At 38.4% G+C, this 17,100-nt stretch overlaps 1 protein-coding gene across 1 annotated transcript in view; it reads right to left on the bottom strand.

Moving 5' to 3' along the window:
• Positions 1–17,100, bottom strand: part of Pde11a (phosphodiesterase 11A) — a 390,557-nt gene that overhangs the window by 15,314 nt on the left and 358,143 nt on the right. Inside the window, exon 19 of the mRNA XM_076866019.2 lies at positions 13,976–14,059. Coding sequence (XP_076722134.2) covers positions 13,976–14,059 — 84 coding nt within the window. The remainder of the gene's footprint in view (positions 1–13,975; positions 14,060–17,100) is intronic.

The raw sequence follows: 17,100 nt of genomic DNA, 5'->3' as shown, positions 1-17,100 counted from the left end.
TGACTAGGCAGACAGGTCAACAGAACAGAATAGAAAGAGTGAAAAAAGAACCCAATTGAAGTGAATGTAGCAGATGATAATAGTGACCTTTCAGATCCTAAGGAAAAAGATTAGTCAAGAACTGATAAAAACTGGGTAGCCACACAAAAAAATAAAATTGGATTCCTACTTCACATTTCACATCAACCATACCAAATAAGAGAAGTTAAAACCACAAAATTAAAAAAAGAAACTTAAAATACTAAAAGAAGTTTGTATAAAAACTTTTTACTTTTGTCATTTTATATAGGGCAGTCATTCATTCTAAGTGTGATGCAAAATTTAGAGCCATAAAAGATTCATGAATTTGACTATATAAAATTGGCATACATGCAGCATGAACATGGTGAAAAGATGAATAATTAACTGGGAAAAATATTTGTTACTTTTGCTATGGATCAAAGCTCTTTGTCTTTAATACATAGCCAATTCTTACAAATCAATCAGAAAAGACTACAAAAAGAGTTGATAGGAAAAAAAATGCAAATGACTCCTAAGTAAATAATCTATGCTAAAATATCATCATGCTTTTTTAAATATGGAAAATACAGATGAAAACTACAATGAGGTAAATTTCTCACAGATTATATTGGCAATACTTGAGAAAGTTGATAACATACTGTGTTGGTAAGAGTCTGGAGAATGGGCACCTCAGGCATAGCCAGGGGATTAAACTGGTTCAAACTCCACAGAGAGATAGTTGATAATACCTATCTGACTCAAATACCCATGCCCCTAATGCCCAGTAATCCCACTTCTGGGTGTTCATCCTGTCAAAAAAAAGTGTGGAAGTGACATATTTACAAAGATATTGCATATTATTTACAACAACCAACTATAAGAAACATCATTGTCCCTAAATAATTACAAGATTAAGTATTGGTTAAATAATTTATTCTTCATCCTTAATATCTAATATTATGCAGCCATCAAAATAGAACAAGACACAGTGGAATGAAATTGACATAACTTTCCTGTGTATACATATGAATACACCACAGTGAATCTCACCATCGTGTACATCCACAAGACTGGGGTCCTAATTAGAATAAGATAGATTCCATGCTTGTATAATTATATCAAAATGGATTCTACTGTCATGTATAACTAAAAAGAACAAATAAAAAATAAGAACAAGATAGCTTTTATAGAGACTGAAAGGAATAAAACAAAACATACTAGGTCTAAAGAAGCAAACTATGGGGCAGGATATGCACATTTATACACACACACTATAAATAAAATAATGTATGAACATTATGTGTAAAATCAGTGTGAAACATACTATATTTTTGCTTTAATATAGACTACCATACACAAGGAACTGGTTGGCGGTGATTGTCCCAAGAGAAAGAAACTGGGTGACTAGCAGATGGGAATGTGGGGGAGAATCCCTTCTGTCTAATACTTTCATGTCTTCTTACTGTTTGAATTGTGTTCTGGGCATGTCTAGCTATTGAACAACAAAATATTTTATTTAAAACCTAATATGAACAGAGAAAGGAACTTGCAACCTGGGGTCATGTGTTAGAATTCTTAAATAGTAAGTCATCCGACTGTTAAGAATTCAAGAAGGCTTACCATTACTAGGATAGAAAAGAGAATGCTTATTTCATAAAAAATCCAAACAATTTTGTGCTTTACCTCCATAATACAGCACTTATTGAAATTCCTTCATGTATGTTGTGATAATATTATGTATACACACCCTTCTCTCCGGGCTTATTCATTCACATCACAAATAAGGGCTGACTACCTCATTGCTTCTCAACACTTCCACTGAAAAGCGATCAATGTCCCCTGCCTGGCCATTAAATAGATTTTGAAAAACTCTTCAATCCGTATCAGTCTCATCTCCTTATTTAGTTCCTCAAATTTGCCCTCAGCTGGGAATTCTGCAGGCCACCGTGATTCTGTTGTGCTCACCACTCATTTGAAGGGGCCCATCCATCATCATTTCTGGTCCTTTTCTGATGCAATGTAGCTTGTTCTTTGTCTTTCTTAAAAACTGAATGGCTGTTAAATTATCCATTTATCTTCCTTCAGATTTTCTGTTCAGTTTCTCAGGCCCTCTCAGGGCTGTCTTTTCTACCTTGTTTGCTGACTTTTCATTCCATTTCTCCTCTTCTTGGAGACCTCTTGATTCACCATGCTGTCCTTCAAAACAAACTCTCTGGTTCAGTCTTCTTCCTGCTTGTTTGAAATCTGCTTCCCTCCCCCCTGTCCATTTCGTTTTTAACCCTGTCCTTTTAGAATATCTTTGAAAGCTTTGAGATCATAGTCTTTAAATTTATACTTAGATGGTACGATATATTGGGAATCCCTGATCAAGCTGAAAGTCAAAAGTCTTAGGTTCTAAACCTTTCACTTAGTAGTGATCTTTCAGTGTTTTGCTTTCCCTACATGCAGGACGATCTGCAAGTTTGCTTCTAGATAAACATTTCAGTATTATAGCAGCATGGAGCTTGCATAATGTGAATGCCTACACATGTATGGTCTCAGGTGGTGGCAGGTTGTACCAGTTAGAAGCCTCAGATTTCCAGGCAAATCTAAGCCCTATCACTTATTGTGTATGCTTGAGTAAGTTATAGGAACTCTACTTTCAGTTTTTACATTTGAAAACCACAGTATCTAACTTGATATTGCTGGGAAGATTAGATCAGATAATGCTCAGACACACCATCTTGAGCACATAGTAAGTGCTCAAGAAATATAGATTCTCTATATCTTATGAGACAGTCCATTTGGCTCTGATTATCCAGTTTGCAGCAGAGATACTGAGGCTTAGAGATAATATTAATGAACAAGTTCAGTGGTGGATGCCTGTAATCCCAGCAGTTTGGGAGGTTAAGGTAGGAGGATCTCGAGTTCAAAGCCAGCCTCAGCAACTCAGTGAGGCCCTAGGTAACTTAGCAAGGCCCTCTCTCAAAATAAAAAGTAAAAAAGGTAGGGGGTGGGGCTGGGATTGTGGCTTGGCGGTGGAGTGCTCATCTAGCACATGTGAGGCCCTAGGTTCAATCCTCAGCACCACGTAAAAATAAATAAATAAAATAAAGGTATTGTTTCCGACCACTTCCAAAAAATAAAAAATGTTTTTTAAAAAAAAAGGGTAGGGGGGGATTGGGGATGTGGCTCAGTGGTTAACACCCCTAGGTTCGATTCCTGATATAAAAAAAAAAAGAGAGAGAGATGATATTAATGATAGAAACAATAAGAACCCACATGTTGGAGAGCTTTAACATATAATGCATATTCTTCTCAGAGCATTTCTATTTCACCTACTTGTTTTGGACTTGTAGGAAGGTTCACATTGCCTATCATTAATTCCATCTGCTAAGTGAAGAAAGTCACTTTGCAAGCATGGAGTCCTTTAAGAAGTAGCAGAGTGAAGCTACTTTCTATCAAAACTGCAAGTCAGCGGGGATAACCACACCAAGACAGCTGAGGGTAAGGAGTGCTAGTTTTATGTGGGTGGTGGGGAGACTGGAAAGAGGGTGCTGAAGGAGAAGGGGCCTCATGTTGGGTCTTCTCTCTCTTTCCTGCTGGCTCTTTTCTGTATCCTCTCTGTTTCTGTTTCTCCTTTCCCATTTACAGTTTTTCAGCTGTTCAGGTCACCTGTAGCCCTGAGACCTTAGATGATGACACGTTAAGTCAAGGGCATGAAGAATGATTCTTCCTTTTCTGTTATTTTACAGCCCTGTAGCTTGTCCCTTTCTTGGCTTCTAGGAGGTGTCCGCCCAGATGCTGAAACTCCCCTAATTCACGGGGGCGATTCTGAGCAGGGAGTATAACCACCTCCTTAGTTTTTCATCCGTGAAATGAAGGCAGCAATGCCAACGCCTGCCTCAGGGAAACTCGGGAGCAGTGGCTTATTTCAGGGCACCCCGAGAGCACAGCTGCTGAGGGGACACAAGATCTAACTAGCAGCCATGCAACGTGGTAACCCAATCTTTCCTGTTTCTGTCACAGCACTTGCTGTGTTGCTGAGTGAGCCCCCGGGGTCTCCCGGCAGGTGGACAACTTAAACACTGCAGCTCCAGCTGCGTTGAGGGAGGGTGGAGCCGTCGGTGTGCGCTGGGCATGGGGGCTGAGTAACAGGATGAATGCAAATAATTATGATGAGCTAATAAAGGACACTACAGAGGGCTCAGCGGCAACAATATTTACTTCTTAGGGGCAAACCGATTTTACAAAGAGCCCGTCATCCGAGTGGCTCCCAAAATTAAGAGTAGTACTGGCTTGAGGAGGGGAGAGGCAGGCAGCTCTGCAGACACAGCTGGGTGAGCAAGGGCTGGGGTGTGCATGGTTAGGGAGGTGGTAATTTGGGAAATAGTAGATGCCATTTATGGCATGAGCAGAGGGCACAAATGAAGGAGAGAGAGGAGGTGGGCTGGGAAGATCATGTGTGCCTACTTGGATCTTTTTCCTCTAGTAAAGGGGAGGGTGTGAGCTTAAGATATGTTTTAGGAAGACAGCTCGGGGGTAGCATGGAGGATGGGATTGTGGGGTGAGTCTGTGGGGAGCTGTTGAGCATGATAAGGGTCTGAATGAGGCAATCAGGAGACCCCCCCAAAAACACAGAGGGGATGCAGGTGAAGGAGAAAAATCATGACATGGCAACTATCAAATAATAAGAAGGAAAACAACAACAACAGGCAGTTTGGTCTTGCTTTGTAACAAGTTTCTTGTCTTTGGTGTGAGAGTTTTTCTTTTTCTTTTTCTTTTTTTTTTTTTTTAGGTTGTCTTGTTTTGTGTGCTTCTAGATGCCTCAAATACCTCTTTCTTTCATGCTTTTTGATTTGTGTCTATTCCTTTCTGTTAGAGTCTTTCCTCAAAAAGTCTTTCCTGTGGCCCTTGTTACATATATTTAACAGCAAGACCCTGAAAGGCTTCTTCCAGGCTGGGTATGAGGGAAAGAGGGCAGGGGAGGGGGACGAGGATTCTTTAAGGTATCATATATGTATATTTTTTACTCTTAACAACTCCTTTCTAGACCTCACCATCCTAGTCATTAACTTTCACACCAACAGTCTGTTCAAGGCGATCTAGGCTTTTCTATCACCCCCCCCCCAAAAAAAATTCTTCCAACTTTTTCCTGGAAATGCCCAAAGGGGTTTGTATCTTCTAAAAAATCCTTTACTATTAAAATATTAATGGGATTCTCAGAAAGATGAGGAAATAAACTTGTAAAACCGATTTCTCATCTTTAATTGGCAACATCAACACATTTTACAGATGAAAGTGTTAATCAGAGACAATTTGACATAAAATATTTTGAAAAGACTGTCTATAGTAACAGCTAAACAGAATCCATCAATCCTCTAGGAATCTCTCTCTCTGTCTCTCTCTCTGTCTACCAGGTCTTCTCTTTATCCTCTCCTCTGAAGGATTCGGTTTTATTTTGTAAATGAGGGGTTTACAAAAATCCCTGTCACATCCTCAGGGAAGTTTAGTGGGAAAAAGCAACACAGCAAGACCAAGAAGGCTTAGCTTCAAAATTCTACCCCTGCCCTGCACTGACTGCTTTTGTCCAAGTCCACGAGCATCTGTTGGTTTAGTTTCCTCATCCATAATGATTAGACACTATAGGATCTGGAATGAAGTACTTTCTTCTTCACAGAGTTAGGGTTAATTAAATTGTATATGTAAAGGCACTCATCCTATGGCAAATAAAGTCAGTATTCGATAAATGTTTGCTGAAAAGGATATCCTCATATCTGTAGGATTCTAATAGTTCTTTACTAAAATCTCAGTCCAATGGAAATTTTTAACTTCGTTTTAGAACCTTCCTAACAGACCCAACTGCTGAGCTGCCAGGTTGGTTGGTGTATGAGGTTGGGAGCCTGACTTTCTCTGGTCACATTACCATGAGGCATTTGCTTACTAGAACGAGGCAATGTGCTTTGAGTGATTTACTTAAATTTTCTAAGGCTATAGCTAGCTCTGATAATTAAATGTAAGAGTAGTGATAGTTGAGTTTCCAATAGTGCCTTCTTGAATTCTCTCAGAAAACATTTAGAATATACAGAAGATTCTGTTGGGCAATAGCATAATAATGCTTTGTTTCTCTCATGCCTCATTTCACAAGCTCAAACAATAGTGACCTTCCAAATGAACATTAAGTTGCAGAAATTTTGGAGAGGAACTTACAAAGCAAAAAAACTCCAAAACAACAACAACCAAAAAATTCACCCAAAACCCCACAATAATTAAGAGGTCTTTATTCATATCCCAGTACTAAAAATGGCAATTTTCTCTCTCTCCACCTCTCTCATTTTCTCCTCCTCCCCCCTCATCCTCCCTCCTTCCCTCCTTCCTTCCTTCTTCTTCTGAAGAGAGTGAAGGAGGAGAGGGTCATGAAGAGGAGGTCAATCAGTTTTTAAAATATGCTCTCGAGAGGAACTGGAAAGTAACTTAAGTAAAGAGAACATTCCAAGCCTTGTATGGACTTGGGGTTAAGTGAGTTTTAGCTTTGTGATCTCAAAGTAGAAATATTTTTAAAAGAGTTATTTATGTTGGTCAGCTGGTTATGGAGAAGTAGATTTTTATCTTAAATACTATCCTCAAAAACATTTTTAGGGAGTATATAAAAAAATTTTCACCAGATTCTAGGATTTAAATACTGATTCATGATGGAAGTTTTTGAGCTCATAAAATACATAAGAAACGGAATAGATTAAGTACTGCCATATAAAGAACAGTTTATTTTTAAAGTTGCATGACATAAAACAAAGTAAAGGCCATTTTATTTAAAAGAGAATATACACAGACCTAGTTGCTTTACCAAGTCAAACTCATATTTGGAGGTGGAAAATTCTCTACCAAACCAAACATCCCCACACATCAGAGTGCAGGAAGAGCTCTGGAATCTGGCTAAGGGTGTGAGATGCCTCCACAGGCAAAGCAAAGGGTCATGCAGGAGGCCAGAGGTGACATGCACTTCACCGTCCTTTTATTAATGAGCCCCCTCTGCTGTTCGGTATTCCATTCCACATCGCACATGATTCTTTGATGTTGATATTGCTAACTCTTAAGTGCTGAAGAGTCTGGAAAGTCCTTTAAGTCAAAGAAACATTAAATTTTAATCCTAATAAATTTAGTGCATTTTATTGCATTGTAATTTCCTGAAGTCATTTGTATACAATATTGCACATAATTTCTTGAAATCTATGTATGATATATACTAGCTCAATATTTTACATTGACTATTAAAATAACTAGAAGATTACATTTTCTGGCAATGCTGGATAAAGGAAAATTAAATGTGTTTCCTAGCTAAAAAAAAAAGTCAAAGCTTTGAAAAATCCATGGCTATAAAGTAGTTCTTCACAGTAAAATTAAGGGCCAATTCAACCATGATGAGAACTAAACCACTTTCTAAAAAGATATCATAGGCCATATAGTTGAGATTATGGGCAGGAATATAACAGTGCATACTCTGATGAAAGGGTTTTATATTTATAGGTGATAACTTAAAATGACATTATAACCATACTTTGTACATCCCACTGCTTATAATTAACCTGTGGCACTGCAAACCATCATCTGCTTTTTTTCCTTCATTCATTTGTTCAACAGACATTTACTGAAGCAGTTCTATTGTGCTCCACACTATGCTGGGTACCGGGAATAGGGGGGTCTCAGGAAACCCATCTTATGGGAAGTCAGGGCTCAGAATGAACCAGGGGGGCCTTTAATTCTAATCCAAGGAATCTGTCTTATGGATGGGAGTAGTAATCTCAGGCTTCTGAGAGGGATGCATGGTCATCTACTATGGAATCACCATGGAAAGCATACTTTTTTTTATTTAAAAAAATTTTTTTTTTGTAGTTGTAGATGGACAGAATGCCTTTATTTTATTTTTATGTGGTGCTGAGGATTGAACCCAGTGCCTCACACATGCTAGGCAAGCGCTCTGCCACTGAGCTACATCCCCAACCCCTACTTGTTCTTTTTTTTATTAAGGAAGATCATTTTGGCAAAAGTTTGGAAGACAGTCTGTAGCGGAGGGGCCTGTCAATTGCACAGAACTGGCCCTTTTGAATATTTATATTCTCTTCCATTTCTGTTTGACTAACATTACATAGGATTTTTTCAGGTTAACAGGTTTTACCATTAGCACTTAGATTTGGGTACAGTATATGTAAGAAGGAAGATATTTTAAAGGCTAAATCAATGCATTTTTCACTGGGCTTGAGAGAGATATGTGGGCTCCTCACCCAGGAATTCAGTTGGCTCCCTTCCTTCCGGCCTACCTCCCTGCCTCCCTATCTGATGAAATTGTTCTATCCACATTCCATTTCCTGTAGGTTTTTTAAAGAAATCTTTTTGATTCGTTCTTTTTAGTTATACATGACAGTAGAATGTATTTTGATATATACATGCAGTATAATTTCCTGGTTTTGTGGTTGTACATGATGTGGAGTTACAATGGTCAAGTCTTCATATATGAACATAAGAAAGTAATATCCAATTCATTCTATTGTCTTTCCATTTCCATCCCTCTCCCTTCCTCACTTTGTCCTGTCCAACCCAGGACCACCCGCCACCATTATAAATTCGTATCCGCATATCAGAGACAACATTCTGCCTTTGGTTTTCTGGGGTTGGTTTCACTTACTATGATGGTGTCTAGTTCCATCCATTTACTAGCAAATGCCATAATTTTATTATTTTTTATGACTGAGTAATATTCCATTGTGTATATGTACCACATTTTCTTTATCCATTCATCTGTTGAAGGTTTGTTATATCCACATTCCATTTCCTGTAGGTTTTTTAAACAAACCTAGGTTTGTTCTACAGCTTAGCTGTTGTGAATTCAGCTGCTATAAATACTGATGTGACTGTGTCACTATAGTATGCTGATTTTTAAGTCCTTTGGGTAAAAGCCAAGGACTGGGATAACTGGGTCAAATGGTCATTACATTTCAAGTTTTCTGAGGAATCTTCATACTGCTTTCCATAGTGGTTGCACCAATTTGTAGTCCCACCAGCAATGTATGAGTGTACCTTTTCCCCCACATCCTCGACAACATGTATTGTTACTTGTATTCTTGATAATTGCCATTCTTACTGGAGTGAGATGAAATCTCAGTGTGGTTTTAATTTGCATTTCTCTGGTTGTTAGAGATGTTCAACATTTTTTCATAGATTTGTTGACGGATCATATTTCTTCTTTTGTGAAGTAACTTTTCAGTTCCCTAGTTCATTTACTGATTTTTTTTTTTGGTGTTAAGTTTTTTGCCCTATAGGCTTTTTTAAGAGGAGATGAGTTTATGCTCTGACTAGTCACCCTGCAGCCCATGAGTTATTCTTCTTTTTCTTTTTGTCTCTTTCTTTTTTAATTGGACTGAAGCCATGAACCATGTGGGAAACACTGAGTTGTTTTTAAAGTACTTTCATCAGTATCCAGAGACACTGTCCTACAGGACCACTTTGTATCCTCTTTTTCAGTTTACCAATGTCTAAGTCTAGAGTCTCTACAATTTCAAGTATATTCTAAAGATAATTTTTTCTTACTATTTCTAAAAAGCATATTAATCACTGCATCAGGTAAAATAAATTTTCCAAAATGATCATTATAACTGAAAACAGAAAAAAAGTCTAAGTTAATTGTAATATTTACATTAGAAGCCCTCCTGCTACAGAAACCCATGACATTTTTAAACAGAGACACACTGATCTTATGGAAAATTTTCTTCTCTAGATGGAGAGGAAGAATTATTCTAGTTAGATGCTCCTCTTTTTCATTATCTGCGAGAAAATCCACCCCAATTGGGGACGGAGCTAGAAATCTGATTATGTTCATAAGAAAAATTAAATTGCTTAGTCCTTAACAGACAGAAGATTTATAATGCCTCTGTGCATCAGTCACATTCTAGGTACACTGAGGTTTAAGCCGAGAATGGAAATTAGGGGCAAAAACTTAGCTCGCTCCTACAAAGAGGAGCTCAGAATGATACTGTGACATCAGGGTTTCTGTTTATCCCTAAGGCTGGTGTAGCAATGACTACAAAGTTTGATGGTGTCTTTTTTTTTCTTCTTTCTTACTTTTTTTTTTTTTTCCTTCTAAAGATGTTGAGCAGCAGGCTAATGGCTCCCCAGCAGGGTGCAAAGACAGCAGAAAGCACAGGAATCAGATGTCAATGTATTCCTCGGAGAAACCCTGCTAGGACAGAGCTAACTAACCAGGGCTTTAGTCTTCTCTGGGGGAACACGCTTTGATGGTTCCCTGCCCACTCTTGGCTTCCTATATGCTTTCTGATTAAAATGCTGTCACAGATAAATCATGACTTCTGCCTCTTAGGACCATTTTTTTCCTCTTTCTTTCTTTCAAGAAAAGTTTGAAACCACGAGATTAAAAAGATGATCAAGTTCTGGAGAACTATCCATGAACATCTAAATGTATGTGTACAGATATGTCAGACCTTCTTTTGAGTGGCTCCCCATGGATCAGGGACCATCCTGAAACCTTCCCCACCTGGCACGCTGCTAGGGCTAATGCAATGACTTGAAAACTTGTTCTTTTCTCCTCTTGAGATGGAAACAGTCCATTTCTCTTGTATACAAGACATAGGGTGAACACAACCCACTGATCATTGTTTCCTGCTGTCTTTATGTTTTTATACATTTTCTATCAGTCACTTTCAATCATTTCATTACTTTGGTAACTTCCTAATGAATAGATTTTGGAGGAGGAGGAGTCCTCATTTTCCCTTTGACATAATCACAAATTGACTGGAAATTGCAGTTATCTCACAGATAAAAGTTTTGATTTTAAATGCAATGGATTCCCACCTAGGCATATCTATTAGGGTTCCTTCAGGAACCTGAGAGTAGTGATAATTTTTATCTTTTGGTTAAGAGACAAGTCTCAGGCAGAAAGTGCCCAATCTATCAGGGTATTCGATAAGCACAATCCTTTTAAATCCATGAAGTAAAACCGAATTACCCTGTGAGAGTCAGTGAAGTCAAAAAGCTCTGCCTGGGTAGCTGCCTGTCCATCCTCCCCTCCCCAACTTCTTATTCTGTTCCTCTCCTCTACATACAGCCTCCAGCTGTTCAGACTCCTGTCCACACTGTACCCCCAGCAGGGGGATCTCACCTTAGCGCTCTCTCTCTCTCTCTCTCTCTGTGTCTCTCTCTGTCTCTGTCTATCTCTCTCTGAATCTGTTTATTTAAACTCTAGTGAGGTTTCTTATTACTCACACCTGTCGCCTTGGGGTCGGCGCTTTGGCCATTAGAAGGGACACCCCTTTGTCCCCCATGTACTATTCTGTGTCCTTTTGCCCTATCCCCTGGTCAACACAGCAAGACCAAATTGGATTCTTATGCCCTATATTTCAGACCATGTTATTTCAGCCTGATCACAGTTGGGATTCCGGACACTTCTCTGTTTGGCTTCTGTCCTCTCAGACTCTTTGGGTTCAAAACCTCAAACCAGTCTTTCAACACCAACTTGAATTTCCTCAGATGTTTTGGCTCAGTGGCCAGCATCACATGAGTGATTTTCCTTGCTTGATATTTCCTCAAGATTTTGTGTCTTCCCACTAATGTGATTTCTGCTTGGCGACTAATTCTAGCTCAACTCTGGAGCACCAACAGTTAATTTAAGATTATTGAACAGTGGGGAGAATATCCATTGTATAAGGTGGAACAAAATAGAGAGATTAAACTCTTGCTAGAGTTTCAATTTGAGGGCTCTTGGACAAGGTGGTTTCAAGGCCTTACAAAGAATTTACAAACGAAATTATGAAATTGAAAAAAATTATTAGTGATGAGGAATCTAAAAAGAGCAAGATTTTCATCGTCTGCTAAATGAGAAGATAATGGTGGCAAGTACAAATATGAGCTTTTGTCAACAGCTCCGTCATAGTCCCCTTGAGAATGACATGCCTCTCCCCAGAGAGAGACAACAGTGGGAGACCTTTCATCAAAGGCACAGTGGGCAGTTGAAAGGCCACTTCACCAAAATAAAGGTCAAGGATGAGCAGGACGCATGCCTAACTTGGTAGCAATGTCACTTATCCTTTCTATATGCTAATTTTCTGCAGATGTATCTAACCTTACAGATGAGTAAAGTAAAATAGATGTGAAAAATCAAGATACGTAATGTGAAGTGGTAATAGTGCTCCTTAAACACTAGAAACTGCTATTTTCAATTGAAATTCAAGTAACTTACTTTTTAACCTAAGAGTTTCAAACAACGTAAATGATACACCCAAACAATTGTGAATCAAAAATGAAATAACATGGAAATGCACAAGAGGACCCTTTCCAGCATTTACTATATCTAATCACATAGGAAAAGTGTATATGTTTCAAAGTAATTTTGCAAACTTAGCACCCCAAATTAAACAGCCCCACATATACATAACTTCATCCTTCTAACTTTACTGTCAGTAAATGAAATTTATTAATTGCAAGAATAATTCATTCATCCATTTGTTGCCTAAGTGTGCACAGGAAACTGCATAACATTAGAAAAATAATTCAGTGTAGGTAGTCAAGGTCAATTTAGCAAAGCAAGAGATACCTGACCCAACAGCTGTGGGCTTTACACATGGGGGCCTGGCTTATTCTGAGACATCAGGGGTAGGAGGAGCAGATGGGAAGAAAGAAAGCTGAGAAGCCACAGATAACAAAGTATACATCATTCTTGATTCATTTTGCCCAATCTTTCATTATTGAGTGAAAGAACATTATGTTCCATTTATAACTAAAATAATCAATTTCAGATTATTTTAAAACTGTTTTTGGTTGATTATATGCCAGCAGGCATTTAATGGATCATATAAAACAAGAAATGAATTCACTTTTGTTATTTATAATTATTGAAAAATTGCATTTCCATCTTTAAGACAATATTCTGATTTGTTTGTTTCCCGGGTACTGTGACAGGGTTCAGCAGTTCCTAAAAGCACTGAAAATGAAGTGGTAGATAAGTTTGAAACTTAATGGTTGTGAGGTATTTAAAAAACAATACTGTGCTCTTAATGGAGTTACACAGAGTGAGAAACTAAAGAGGTTCTGCTTTCCCTGCATGTTTCTCGCTTTGAAGTTAGAAAAGCAGCTGAGTTTGATTGAGCTAGGTTGGGGGTAAAGAACTCGCCAGGTTTTACAGATGAAAGCAAATGCTTAGAAGTAGAATTAAAAGCCAATGTACACTAAACTGTTAGTGTTAACTGATGCCAGCCCTAATCCATACTCAGAAAGCAGAGTGTGAACCATTCAAAGCTGACACTGGTCTCCTTGCCAGGAGCTGGTCTGCACTCCAGGCAGCAGACCTAGAAATCATTAGCTCATCTCCCTCAGAATTAACTGGGTGGGAGGTGTCGCCTGCATTGCAGAGAGAGACAGATTTTGAATACCACAGGGTTAGAGCAGAAAGCAGTTTCAGGAACCACTGTGTCTCACATAATATTAATATGGGTTAAAAAAATGTGTGTGTGTGTGTGTGTGTGTGTGTGTGTATTATGATTCCTATGGTCAAACATGTTTGAGAGATTTAGAATAAAGTATGTTTCTTTCCTGCAGGATTTCTCTTGAGTCTTCAATATATGGCTTCCACACATGCATGGGTGTTTCCTCAGTTACCCAGGCCTGAGAGCCATTTTTGAAGAGATGATGATTTTTCGACCCTATTTGTGCTCCTTGGGGCATGGTTTGGGAAATGCTGAGATAAAATATTAGTATCCCTGCTTTATAGATGAGGAAGATGAGGCCCAGGAAGATCACATCCTAGCAAGTGGTGGAGAGCTCACTCTCCAGCTTCCCAGTACCAACTCCTGGATGGGAACTCTGGGGAAAGACAAACTGCAGCAGAGTTTGCAGCAATGTAGATGCCCTGGAAGTATCTCTCCAAAACTAATGCCTCTAGAAGTGCCATTTCTGGCTCCATCTGGACCAGCCCACCTTCCCAGGTCAAGATTACCTGATACAAAGGCATGCAGATGCTATCAATCCACTCCAACTGCAACCGAGGCAGCTCATCTTTCCGGTTCCGATCGAAAATAGCCTAGAACAGGGGAGGAGAGCCTTGCTTTATTACACTGGGGGCTTCACAGGTGCTTTGTCAGATGCTTCGCCACAATGGCCCAATTTTACCAACTGAACACTTCACAAACCACAATCAATCCTTACGCACACTTTTTTCTTTTATCTGTGATAAGAAATAAAGCATTTCCACCTCTTTTTTTTTTATGAGATTTGTAAGCGAATTTATTTGAACTTTATAGCACGCAACTCCTTGGGGCCAGAATCTGTCTTCAGATATGGGTAGCTGCTACTGAATCAAGTCATCAGGTCACTGGGAATTAGGTACAAATCAAGGGGAAAAAGATGTATTTTATTGTCACAAAAATAAAGCAGGCTCTTATTTCTGTAGTGAGAATGCAGGATAGAATGGGATAAATTGGAAAAGACCATTTAAATCAATTTTATTTTAAATAGAAACCATTTATATTAATTTTTTAGGGTGAAGAATTGGTTCAACAATTGTATTTTTCAATAAGGTTCTGCCATTAATAGACTCCTAAGTCTTTATCTGTCATTGGATGGATGATGGTGGGAGGGACCCATTTGTTCTTCTTTCCCAGCCTTTAAACTTCATGAAGTTACAGTGTTTGATATAATTTAGGTGTACTAAGAAAAAGAACGACATATGTCTGTTGGGAAGACTAGATTAGGGGAATAATCGACTGGGATTGGAGAGTTAATGGTTTTCTTGAAAAAACAATCAATTCTACTGTGGTGAGAATGTCCCTCCCTTTTTCTTAAAGAAGGCCAGGGCCTAAGAAGCTCCCTTGTGCCCCTATTGGTCCATAAGACTACACTGCCTAGTTATAACTTGGCTTGCTTTATTGCCTTAGAGTAGGTGATGTCTGTCTTCTAGATACAGTGTGGATCCACATCATTTTGATACCCTTACAGGTTATGAGGGCAGGTCCACACCATCTCTTGGTCCAGAGATGTTGGCAATGCCTGCATTCTTCAGACTTATGAATGACAGTGGGATTGGGTGAGGCAGAAATCAGTAGCTGCCAAATCTGAGGAAAATATCTGTACATTAGGGAGAAGATCCCTGACTCCCATAGCCTCTGCTCATACTTGTCTTATCAGGAAAGAAGACTGGACTTTGGAAAGGACATGAAATATCCTGGACAAAGTGATAACTCTTGTGAACAATGAGTCTTGGTCCAAAATGCTCCTATAAGAATATTCTCAGTCCCTTTTGTGTTACTGTAACAAAATATCCAAAGCTGGGCAGCTCCCTAAAGAAAACAGGTTTATTTAGCTCCTAGTTCTAGAGGTTCAAGGACCCACATGTGATGAAGGCCTTTGTGCTGGCTGTCCAGAGGTGGCACAGGGCATCACATGGCAAGAGACAAGGAATGCACGTATGTGTGTCCCTCTTTTCTTATAAAGCTAGCCTGGTTAAATCACAGGGGCTCTCTAGGCTCCTAATCACCTCCCAAAGGCCCTTCCTTTAAACATTATAGTCCTTAAATTTCTGTGCTCTTGCTACCTCACCATGGGGCTAAATTTTAATGTGTGAAACCCTGGAGAACACATTCAAACCATACCTGAACCATGGCATTCTGTTTTATTTTCTCTATAGTTCTCTTTGCTATCAAACTATTTTTTCATTTAGTTAGTTTCTGGTGAGTTTTATGTACAAATACCTTTTTTAAAAATTCAGGGTTTTAAGTATGCTCATAGATGTGTGCAACTATCTCCACAACTTTAGAACATGTTCATCACCCCGACAGGAACCCCACACCAACAGAAGCATTGTCTCCCAGGTCCCAGTCTTAGGAACCACAGGTCTATTTCCTGTTTGAATTTGCCTATTCTGCACATTACATATAAATGGAATTGTATGATATGTGGTCTTTTCTAACTGGCTTCTATTATTTAGCATAGGGTTTTCAAGGAATATCTATGAAGCAGGTATTAGTACATAATTTTTTTTTGGTCAAATAATATCAATTGTATGGATATACCATATTTTATTTATTCATTCATCAGTTAATGGACCTTTGAGTTGTTTCCACTTTTTGGCTATTATAAATTAATGCTCCCATGTACATTCATTTGGATGTATATTTTCATTTCTTTTGGTGATATACCTAGATGTTGAATTTCAGGGTCCTATGGTAACTCTTGTTTAACTTTTTTGGTAAAGTGTTCTTCAAAGCAGCTACACTATTTCACATTCCTACCAGCAATGAATGAAGTTCCACTTTCTGCACAACCTCATTGACACTTGGTATTGTCTGTCTTTTTTATTCTAGTCCTTTTAAGGGACATGAAGTGGTATTTTCAGTGGTTTCAATTTGTACTTTCCTAATGGCAAAAGCTTTTGAGAATTTTTTTCATGTGCTTATTAGCCATTTATGTATTTTCTTTGGAAATGTGTTTGTTCAGATCCTTTGCACATTTTAAAAATTGAACCATCATTTTATTTTATTTTTTTAATATTTATTTTTTAGTTGTAGTTGGACACAATACCTTTATTTATTTATTTATTTTTATGTGGTGCTGAGGATCAAACCCAGGGCCCCGCACATGCTAAGCAAGTGCTCTGCTGCTGAGCCACAACCCCAGCCCTCTTTTTATTTTATGATTATTTTTTTAAGTTCTAAATACTAGGCCCATATCAGATATATGATTTATAAATAATGTCTCCCATTTTGTAGATTGCCTTTTCAGTTCCTTTATAATATACTTTGATATAAAAACATTTTTAATTTTGATAAAGTCCAATTCAATATCTCTGGATCAACATCTCTGAAACTTATTATCTTTTGTCTCTTGTGCTTTTGGTATCATATTTAAGACACCACAGCTAAATTGAAACCAGAAGATTTATACCCATATCTCCTTCTAAGAGTTTTATTGTTTTAGAACTTACATTTAGGTTCTTGATCCAATTTATGTTTACTTTGGTTATGGTGAGAGGTAGGGCACCAACTTCATTCTTTTCCCCTGTGGATATCCCTCAAACCATTTGTTGAAAAGACTATTTTCCTCCATTGGATTGTCCACTCATGTTGA

This window comes from Callospermophilus lateralis, chromosome 9 (genome assembly GCF_048772815.1).
Source record: "Callospermophilus lateralis isolate mCalLat2 chromosome 9, mCalLat2.hap1, whole genome shotgun sequence".
In the NCBI taxonomy this organism is placed as follows: domain Eukaryota; kingdom Metazoa; phylum Chordata; class Mammalia; order Rodentia; family Sciuridae; genus Callospermophilus; species Callospermophilus lateralis.
Note: the sequence above shows the minus strand (reverse complement) of the source record. Positions and strands in the feature narration are given on the sequence as shown.